At 33.9% G+C, this 11,237-nt stretch overlaps 1 protein-coding gene across 1 annotated transcript; it reads left to right on the top strand.

The window, feature by feature from the left end:
- The first annotated feature begins 2,439 nt into the window (after window positions 1–2,439).
- On the top strand, window positions 2,440–9,965 carry LOC105116122 (transforming growth factor-beta receptor-associated protein 1 homolog). The gene is given in 15 exon segments (XM_011013327.1): window positions 2,440–3,722; window positions 4,196–4,471; window positions 5,177–5,207; window positions 5,210–5,372; window positions 5,473–5,614; window positions 6,367–6,639; window positions 6,726–6,798; window positions 6,985–7,001; window positions 7,067–7,354; window positions 7,541–7,596; window positions 8,032–8,100; window positions 8,210–8,321; window positions 8,931–9,020; window positions 9,279–9,449; window positions 9,536–9,965. Coding segments are annotated over 15 exon segments (2,979 nt in total). The 5' UTR covers window positions 2,440–2,597; the 3' UTR covers window positions 9,629–9,965.
- Window positions 9,966–11,237: the final 1,272 nt, after the last annotated feature.

Consider the following 11,237-nt stretch of genomic DNA (forward strand, 5'->3'; position numbering starts at 1 on the left):
GGCCAAGCTCACTTGCCCAACTTTTTTTTTTTTTTAATGTGCAGACAATCTATATAAAAGAAAAATATTTAAAATGTTGCTTGTCAACCTAGTTTTTATCCACCAGAGCGGTGGTTAGAAAGTAATTGAGTGTTTTTGGTTTATAAAAAAAATTCAAACTTTTTCCGTTTACAAAAACATTAGAATCTCCAAAAAATTATTTTTTCAAATAAAAATCTTTTAAATTAATTTAAAAAACACAAAATCAAATTACAAAAAATATATTTTCTCAACTCTAATATATTTTTTTTTCTAGCAATATAAATGTTAAGAAATATACCTCGGTGAAACTCCTGAAATATATTTATACTAAAATCAATTTTTTTGGCCTCCCAAGAACTTTGTTTCTCTCTTTTTATATATAAAAACTGAAAAATAAATAAAATAAATTTTTTAATAAAAAATAAAATTTCAATAACTAAAGGAACCATAAAAGGTTCAATGAACAAAAATAAAGTTTTCAGTGAATTCTAGAAAAGACATTTTTTTTAGTTTAATCTTTGTTTTTATAGTTGTATTTTTATTCTGTTAATTTAAATTCCATTGCATTGAATTGACCTCCAGTAAATTTCAAACATATCTTTGAAATAATTGATAGTAATACACAAATATAAGAGACAACCAGCCTAGAGAAACGCCATAAATAGAATAAAAAAAGTTTAATAATAAATCATCCTTTTTATTTTCTCCAGTAATTGTAAGTTTTATAGGTATACAATTTTCTTTATATATGTATGATGGATCGACTTCCCTGGAGACTCGTGTTGTAAGGTATACATGGAACAAAAGATTTAAGGGCGCTTATGTTGCGAAGTAATTCTATAATAAATCATATATATATATATATACATATATATAACTACTGGTTACGTTGCTTCATCTCTCGTTTGGAGTATTTCTTTTCTCTTCTTCTTTATTTTTCATCATCTAATTTCATACGTGTTTGTGATATTTTATGTATTGTTATTTTCTTCCCTCCATGTTCTTGGCTATTAAATGTTTTTTTTTTGGAATTTCTTTACAGGTCAAATTTATCAAATAAGATTTCAATTTACAGTATTTAAAATAACCACAGAAAGGTGGAGACAGATTACAAAAATAAAATAAAAAACCATAACTGGGCTTTTATCGAATTTGTGTAAAAAAATTCATTTTTATCCATAAATTCTATATTTATTCATTCGGGCCCTTTAGTTTTAAAATTTTATGGTTAAACATAAAGTTTTGACAAAAAAAAAGAAAAGAAAGCTATTTAAAAACAACGGGAAAGAAAAGGTAGTTACAGTAATTTTTTTTTTTACTGAGATATGTTATTTAGATGATTTTGAACTTTTATATCATCACAAAAAATAAATCGAGGCTCTGAATATTTTTAGTTTAATTTAATTTTAGGTTTTCTCAGTGATTTTATGGTGTTTTTGAAATTAAAATTGTTTTTTTTATCAGGGTGCTTAGAGGTTTCCAAGTTATTTTCATATAAAAAGTAGTTGAAAATGAGATTTAATGTGATTTCAAATGTTTTTTTTTTATTGAAACTTGTTTTAATATCATGATAAGTTTTTTCTGTTTTTTTTTTAAATATTTTTGATAAAAGAACCATTTTTTCACTAAGAAAGGAGAAATGTACTAACAAGAAAATATAGTTTAAATTGAAGATATATATTTTTTATTTAGTTTAAATTATTATTTTTTAAATATTTTAATTATCTTTATTTTTAATTAAAGTAAATGCCACTAATAAAAAATATTAAAAATAAAGTATTAAAAAAATAACTCATTTAATAAAATACTTTCTTTTTATCAAGAATTAATTTTTGTTGAAGTCATTATTTTAATCATAACAGAACTAAGTAATTATAGATTTTAAAAAACTATCATGCAGCTAAATAGCCAGTAAACAAGTAAATTTTGGCTTCCAGTTTTATTTTATATTTTTTTTTTAGATTTAAAAAATTACTAAATTAAATTAAATTAAATTTAGTTTAATTTAATTAATTAAACAATTTAAATATAATTTTTTTCATCATTATTTTAAATTATAATGATATTAAAAATTATTATTAGTATTTTTGTTAATAATAATATTAATTTTAAAATTGAATTTATATTCATATTTTGAAGTTTAAACTTTGTAAGAATTTGAGCAAAATAAAGAATATTTTAGATTTTATTAACTTAATTTTATATTTAAAATATTTGTATTAAAATATTTTATTTTTTTAATATTTTAATATTTTATTTAAGTTGAATTATTTTAAATTAAATATTTTAATTATTTATAAATATTTTAAATTTTTAAATTATATTTTTTTGGAATTGTATAATTTATAATTAATTTATTTTGTATTTAAATTATATTTGTAATGTTTACACACACACACAACTGAAAAAAAATAAAAGCACCTATCAAAATGGAATTTGCAACGGAATTTACAACTTGATCTGAACACAAGAAGAAAGGTAAAAATCACTCTCGATGCTCCGCAGCTGGCAAACTCATCTAAACTCCAATTCTATAAAATTCGAAACAGATCATACCCTCAATTTCCGTGTCTGCTATGGCCGATCGCACCACTACCCGAACAGTCCTCGAACCATCACTCACCTTCGACCTCACCATTCACTCTCACACTTACATAAAATCCATTGCAATTTCACCAATCTCAACGAATTCTCAATGTTTCATTTACTTAGGCACTTCATCTGGTTCCCTTCTCCTGCTTTCCATATACCCAGAAAACGCAAATGACAAAACCCCCACCAAAGACCCGAAATCGACACTGGATTTTGATGTTTCGTTTCGAGATGTTTCGCTGCTAAAATCAGTTTCTTTTGGTGACTCGCCGTTAGACACGGTTCTCTTGCTTGATGAGAGTGGAAAGGTTGCTGTTCTCTGTGATGGTTTTTTGTTTCTGACGGATTCGGGTTTGGTTCAACCCGTTAAGAAACTGGGGTTTTTGAAAGGGGTTTCTTTCATCACTAAGAGAATTAAGAGTAGTGAATTGGAGTGTAGTGATTTATTCAGTGCTAGCAGTTTGGACGGTTCAAGTGCAAGTTCTCGAATTTTGAGCAGATTAGGAGGCGGGGTTAGAGCTAATGGGGTTAAAGGTAAAGATTCTGGGCTAAAAAGTGAGGGTGATTATGTTTTTGCTGCTGTGATTGGGACAAAAATGATTTTAGTAGAGCTTAGAGTTGGTAAGAATGATAAGGAGGTTGATTTTGCGGTTTTGAAAGAAATGCAGTGTATTGATGGGGTTAAGACAATAGTGTGGATCAATGATTCCATAATTGTTGGCACGGTTAATGGGTATAGTTTGTTTTCGTGTGTTACTGGCCAAAGTGGGGTGATTTTTACAATGCCTGACGGGTCTAGTTTGGCATTGCTTAAGTTATTGCGGAAAGAAAAGAAGGCGTTGATGTTGGTGGATAATGTTGGGATTGTAGTTGATGCCCATGGGCAGCCAGCTGGAGGGAGTTTGGTATTTCGTAAGGGTCCAGATTCTGTTGGGGAGTTGGCTTCTTATGTAGTGGTAGTGAGGGACGGGAAGATGGAGTTGTATCATAAGAAATCAGGTAGTCGTGTACAGACTGTTAGTTTTGGCAGTGAAGGAGTTGGGCCATGCATTGTTGCAGACGAGGAAAGTGGGAATGGGACACTTGTTGCTGTTGCAACGCCCACCAAGGTGCGAGAAGTGGTTGCATCTTAGATTATATTATTTCACTGCACCTTTATTGATCTTTAGACATGAATATTAGTTTTATGTATGGTGCTCCTTAGGTCTCTGGGTGGTTTACTTTTAATTATACAAGCTAAATTGTGAACAGTTAGTCATTGTTCTGTGTTAAGCTGAGTTTCCGAGTGAAATATTTATCTGATCATTTGGAACTTGAGCCAGAAACTCAGAAAGTATCTTCAAAAGTAACTCCGAGGCTTTCTTTTCTTTTGAACTTTGTTGTTCTTGCATACCTGGTACATTTTTTAAATGCAAGTTGTTTAGATTTCAATCTGATCGTTAAGAGATTTATGGGATTAGTGGCACAAAATACTTGTTTAAGATTTTGTGTCCTGGTTAGGAACAACCCGTATGCTTCTGGATGCAGGTTTATTTAAGAAGATATTTGATAGATTTTTCTGCTTCATCTTCATTATTGCCAGGTTATTTGCTACCGGAGAGTACCTACTGAAGAACAAATCAAAGATTTACTGAGAAAGAAAAATTTTAAGGAAGCAATCTCCATGGTGGAGGAGCTTGAGAGCAATGGTGAGATGTCTAATGAAATGCTATCCTTTGTTCATGCTCAAGTGGGGTTCCTGCTGCTTTTTGACTTGCATTTTGAGGAAGCTGTTAATCACTTTCTACAATCCGAGACAATGCAACCTTCTGAAGTGTTTCCATTTATAATGCGAGATCCAAATCGCTGGTCACTGCTGGTATGTGCTTACTATCTCATTTTTCCAGACCCATTCCCTCGTCAGTAATTTTGTTTTGATAAGGGATGGAACATCTGCTTCCCCTTAATTCCATAAACTTCACTGGCCCCAATATTCTAAAGGATTGATCATTTATCTGTCATTTGATATTTCTTCATTTCTTTTTGCATATATGCATATTACAGATGCCAAAATCCTGATTTTCTTCTTATTCCTTTCCACCCTTGTCTATGTGAGTTGCCGCTAGCAAAAAAGAATATCGATTGTAACATGTGTATTCTAGGTAACCATGCCTCCTTCTGTAGTTCAATGAATTTGAATCAAGGAACCACATACACACAATCTATATAACAGAAGAATTAGTATTCTAAATGAAAAAAAGGATTGAAAGTGGGATCTTGAAAAGGGGTGATTGTTTGTTTGCATCTGTGTAATTATACACTTGTTGGTTAGTTTGTGATTGAGTATACCTGGTCAGGGTGGTGACCTGTGTTAAATATGTTTGGCATTGGTTGAAAGATGGAATGGGATAAAAAATGCTACTACTTGATTGTGCAGTTAAATGGATGAGCAATAGTTTCTAGAACTCTGTATATTATGTGTTTATGCCCTGTTTTATCATGTTTTTGTTGGAGGAGAGTACATTAAGTTTATATTGAAGTGCTCTGCATTTTTGTCATCATAGTGTTGAACTTATCCTTTCAGGTTCCTAGGAACCGATATTGGGGTTTGCACCCCACCCTGCTCCTCTTGAAGATGTTGTTGATGATGGGTTGATGGCTATCCAAAGAGCTATTTTCCTTAAAAAAGCAGGTGTGGATACTACAGTCAATGAAAATTTTCTCTTGAATCCACCAACTAGAGCTGATTTACTTGAGTTGGCAATAAAAAATATGAGCAGGTGGCTGCGACTTTGCTTTGAGCTGTTACATGTTATATCTTTTCCATTCTGTCATTAGCTTGTAACTTACAGTTTCTGTTCTTTTCTATTGATTCTAAAGATATCTTGAGGTTTCTCATGAAAAAGAATTGACTTCTTCAGTGAGAGAGGGAGTTGACACACTTCTGTTGTACCTCTATAGAGCCCTCAACCGTGTCAATGATATGGAAAAGCTTGCATCTTCTGGAAACAGCTGTCTTGTGGTATGTGTCACTTTCTCTTTACCGGAGTTGATTAAATAATTTTTTCCTATGAAGGTTTTACTCTTTTCCTGGTAATGGAGTTTTGAGATGATCAGATGGACCAGATGAATCAATCATTGCCATGTGCATTTACCAAATTTTAAATCAATGAAGAGAGTTGCCACTTGGCTTTTAAGGCTGGTGGTCACTCTTATGATGTGCAGTTAAGGGAGAAAAGTTTTTTTGAATCAATATTAAATTTTTTAACAAAAAGCTTTATGTTGATCTCCTTATTACAACTCAAATAGGCTTCATTTCCAAATTAGCTGGTTTGTCTTTCAATGCAAATTCAATGCTGATCTCTTTAACAAAATGTAAAGTGAAGAAAATGGCATTTGCATCTTTCCTTGGACTGTTTACTTCTTAGATGAAGTCAGGTGTAATTTGTCTCTCAAAACAGACAGTCTTATGTCTTGGTTTATCAATGTTTGTTGATTTCAAAACGTTGCACTGGGTTTGTGTTTCACCAAAGATATTTTGGAACTATACAGAACTTGTAAAAGGAGCCATCTAATGATGGCAACATTCAAACCATTCACTTGCTTTGGGTTTGAAATTCTACAATTGGTAGCTAGAGGTCAAAATTAAATAGTTTGGAGGCCAAGTCAATAGTAGCCTGTGGAATCTTAGCATTCCAATGACTTGCAAAACAGAGGGGCTGTTGTCAGGAGCTTGCTTGAAGGATGACTGTGCAACTTCCATGGGCGGTGCAGGAGGAGTTAGAAACTCTGTTAGATGAATCTGGGCATTCACGGACTCTTGCCTTCTTATATGCAAGTAAAGGGATGAGCTCAAAGGCTCTTGCCATATGGTGTATTTTGGCAAGGAATTATTCTTCTGGTCTATGGAAAGATCCTGCTATGGAGCATGAATTACCGGATGGCAATACAAATATTATCTCAGGCAGAGAGATCGCTGCAACTGAGGCATCAAAAATTCTTGAGGAGCTGTCTGATCAGGATTTGGTTTTGCAACATCTTGGTTGGGTATGTAGCATTTGAATTTGGTCTTCTTTTATTTTTACAGAATTTTGAAGCTGATAGCTAATTCACAATTTGGTGAATCCTATTAGATTGCGGATGTTAACCCAGTACTCGCAGTTCAAGTTTTGACATCAGAGAAAAGAGTAAATCAGCTTTCACCAGGTAGGCCTTGGTTTTCAGAGAATATGCTAATTATGAGTTTTGAATCTTGACTACTTGCTAATTAAGAATTTCACCTTTTTTACTCTATGGCATCTCATTGGTGAATTTACTACCATTCTGAATGTTCTCTAAGCTTTGAAAATTTATTGAATATTTACAAATTTCCAAGTCCCATTGATATAATAGGTAGCTCTTGCAGTCCAGTTAGTATGTGATGTATTGCTGGTCTTGCAAGGAGTGGGGTATATAGTAAAATGAACAGGCTTAATATCTCCAGTGGTTGATCGAAGATCAAGACTCCTGTGACGCACAATTCCACACACTGTATGCACTCTCACTTGCAAAGTCAACAGTTGAAACCTTTGAGGTGGAAAGTACCTCCCAGGATCCTGATGATGGAAGGCTAGAGGAAACAAAAATTTCTGATTTTGGAAGAAACTCAATCTTTCAAAGTCCTGTGCGAGAAAGGTTGCAGATATTCTTACAGTCATCAGACTTGTATGATCCGGAAGAGGTTCTTGACTTGATTGAGGAATCAGAGCTATGGCTGGAAAAGGTCTTTGGATCTCCTTTCTCACACTTTTTTATTCTACTTGTTTGATCATTATTAAGGGCCCCCTTTTTAATCAGTGTTTGTGTCATTTGTATCTTTCTGCTAATAGGGAAACCATGAATGGCATCAATGCTTTTATATATCAAATTGATCAAATCTTGCTAATCAGTTACTGATTTTATTTGGCAGGCTATTCTATACAGAAAATTAGGGCAAGAGACTTTGGTGCTACAAATTTTGGCCTTGTAAGCCTCAAAATCACCTTTTCACTTCTGATGGCAGGAACATTTTGCCAGCTTATTCAAATGTTAATTTATTTGGTTGGGCAAGGATCAGAGGGTGACATACATGCATTGGCTTTGAGAAAACCTCATTTTTCGGTTCACTAATAGTGGTTACATTATATACTTTCTTCACTAATCAAATATTCTTGTATAAGAAAAATGCATAATAGCTATCATGGTCCTCGTGGTTTTTGTTGGCAATTAGCCACAAATTTCAAATTCGAATTCAAGAGGCTGTTGTGATGCACTTCCCTCTCTCTTTCTTTACTTCTTGGTTGATTGTCAATGGTGTATATTTTAATGAATTCAAGGGGCTGCTGTGTTGCACATCTCTGTCTTTTCATTGCTTGGTTGATTGTTAATGGTGTATATTTTAAGTAACATATGCTCTCTCAGGAAGCTGGAGGATAGTGAAGCTGCTGAACAATATTGTGCAGAGATTGGCAGACCAGATACCTATATGCAGTTAGTTTCTTATTGTTTATCCCTTTTTGTTTATTTCCCTTCTTTCTAAACTAATGCACATAAATTTTCTTACTAATGGGTTTTTCACTCTCTGATGTGATCTCTTCAGGTTACTTGATATGTATTTGGATCCACAAAATGGTAAAGAGCCCATGTTTAATGCTGCTGTTAGACTTCTGCATAATCATGGAGAATCATTGGATCCTTTGCAAGTTCTAGAGGTAGAAAATCCACCTATCCTTGTTCCTTTCTGTCTCAGCACATGCATGCTAGTACAACTTTTACTTAATGGCTTGCTTTTGAGTTCAAGAAATTAAGTTTAAACTTTCTCAATATTCTGCAACTCTAGCAGGGAGAAAAGGGCAACATAATACTTAAGATGTTCTCATTTTCTTATATTTCTGTTATTTGCCTCCATGTGTAAGAATTCTATTAGAGGGTTCCACACTGGGAAGGCCATCATCTTAAAGGGGTACATGAGGTCCAGCTACCATTGAAAGTGATTATGGATGATATCTAGTCTGGATATATATTTGTGCAAAATAATGAAAGTGATTGTAATTTGTTGTTTTAGTGATATAGTTGCTGCTGGTTGGGTTGGCTCTCTCTAACCTGTCTTGGTATCCAAGCCTGTGTTAACTAATTACCTATTGGCTCTGCCCTATAATCATAATTAATACACTCGAGGATCTTCTGTTCTTATTCAATTCGATAGAGAGATGCTCTAACATTGATTGTTGGTACCTGTTTCCTTCTCTAGAATTCTTGGGTGGATTGTCAAGTTCTTGAATCATTTTTGCCTCTTGTTGAGAGATGATTTTGTGTTGCAGACATTGTCCCCAGACATGCCCCTCCAACTTGCCTCGGATACAATAGTAAGAATGTTGAGGGCTCGACTTCACCATCATTGCCAAGGACAAGTAAGGTTTTTACTTGAAGCTATCTGAAAGACCTATGCTAATAGCTTTTCCCAACATGACCTTTAAGGCCTATTTTACTCTCATCCTTGCATTATTGGATCTTTTAGCTTTGTTGAACTATTCCCATCTGAATTTACCTAATGCTCATACTGAACTCTTCTTTAGAACATATCTAAGAAAAAAATAAAACAATTATTTTTGCAATTGGTCCCATATTCCATTGCCTATGCCGGTCTAAACTTTTTGTAACGTTTCCAGATTGTGCATAATCTGTCCGGTGCTCTACATGTTGATGCAAAACTTGCAAGATTGGAGGAAAGATCACGAAATGTTCAGATAAATGATGAGAGTGTCTGTGATTCTTGTCATGCCTGTCTAGGAATCAAACTGTTTGCAATGTACCCTGATGACACTGTTGTCTGTTACAAGGCTGGTCATTGTTGTTTTTTTTTTTTTGGTAACAAAAACTCGATGGGGGCTGAATATAACCTGTAATCAAAATGCAATGTTTGCAGTGTTTCTGTTGTCTTGGAGAGTCCACTTCTGTCACAGGTTGTGACTTCAAGCGAGATCCTTTGTTCAAGCCAGGTTGGCTTGTTAACCGCTGATCTAGAAATGGTTTTTGCGTATTGGGATAAAAAATGGTTTTTGAGTACACGAGAGTCATATACTCTAGTGACATGATGATGCGAATGTCATCGCAGCTCCTCCTTTTCTTCCCCTTCCATTTTGCGTGGGGGGAGGGGGGAGCTTTCTCGTATAGGAGGAGGTCAGATGTGTGTATGAGCTACAGATCTTGCTCCTGGTCAAGGAAGAAGGTAATGATGGCCTTCATTTGTAGTTTACCTGGTGTAGGGCTCTATTATTGTATACCATTGATGATAATTTTTTACTGATGTTCTCTTTTGTGCCTTCTGGTTAAATCTGAGATTGTTTTGAAGTCGAGACGCTCCTCCCATGGTTGCCCTCGGTATTCATATTTCTGGAAGCTGGAGGAGGGTTGACTGATTCTCTGCCTTGGAATCGGAAGGCCTTTGCTGTGACAGAGGGGGAGAGACAATTTGACCTCGATGTCTTAAAACAAATTGAAAGAAAATTCCTATACATCCCCAAACTTCGAGAAATCGATTTCTTTTCAAGTGGAGTAATAGCTTATGCAAACCATTCGTCAATTTCTCTCTGTCAGGGAAAGTAAAATGTGCCTTTAGGACATTCACAGGCCTTGAAATTTTAGAACTACTTTTAAAAGGAGTCCTCTCTCTCACACCATTATTTATACTAGCATATTGGACTGCTAGTCAATAACAAATTTGAAAATTCAAATGTAAAATAAATATAAAGAGTATAGAGAATATAATAAGTGATCTGGTTTCGCTGCAATGTCAGATTTAAAAGAGCCTTAGATCTAATTGTAAAGAAGGAACTAATGGCATTAGTTCAGGCGGTTAAGAAGCTTAAAAGTTATTGAGTTTGGCTAGGTGGTTGGATTTAACACTGGATTCTGCTAGACAGCGAGATGGGGTCCTGCTAAGTTGGATTCAACAATATTTTTTAACTAAAAACATAAAATACAATGCGCTCTAGTGTTATAGTATTGTTTATAGTATAAATATTTTATGTTTATAATATGATTCATAATACAATGAGTTTATGTATATAGTTAATAGGACCTAACGCTATTAAATCTTGTTGGCATCAAGATTTAACGCTATTTAGTTTCTCTTGTTTATCTTCCTCTTACCCTAAAGAGGTAGTTCCTGAATCAATAAATTCTAAATTAAGGTTTGTGTTTCTTCTTTTATTGTTATTCTTCTACTTAATCGAATCAAAATGTAGTAAAGGATGCGAATTGGCTCTAGCATCGTGCTACATTTAGCAAGGAGCTAACCTTTCATTCATCATCGAAGTTATGCAACTAAACATCTTAAAATCAATAAATTTTGACACAATCCTCAACAATTCTCAAGTACCAAGCAAAGACAATCTCTAATCTTTCATCACGATTAAAATCCCTTTCCTAGCAAATGCATCAACAGTGAACTCCTTGGCCGCTTCTTCCTCTACAATATCAAGATTGAAGACACTCATGGAAAGGTTGCCGATACATACTATGCTAATTTGACCACGATTCTACCGTTGATATACTTTAATACCTACCATGAGGTTAATATACTAAATAATGAAGTGCTTAATTTAAGTGTTAATTGCTCGTGTAGG

The sequence above is a fragment of the Populus euphratica genome, unplaced genomic scaffold, assembly GCF_000495115.2.
Source record: "Populus euphratica unplaced genomic scaffold, PopEup_1.0 scaffold854.1, whole genome shotgun sequence".
In the NCBI taxonomy this organism is placed as follows: Eukaryota; Viridiplantae; Streptophyta; class Magnoliopsida; order Malpighiales; family Salicaceae; genus Populus; species Populus euphratica.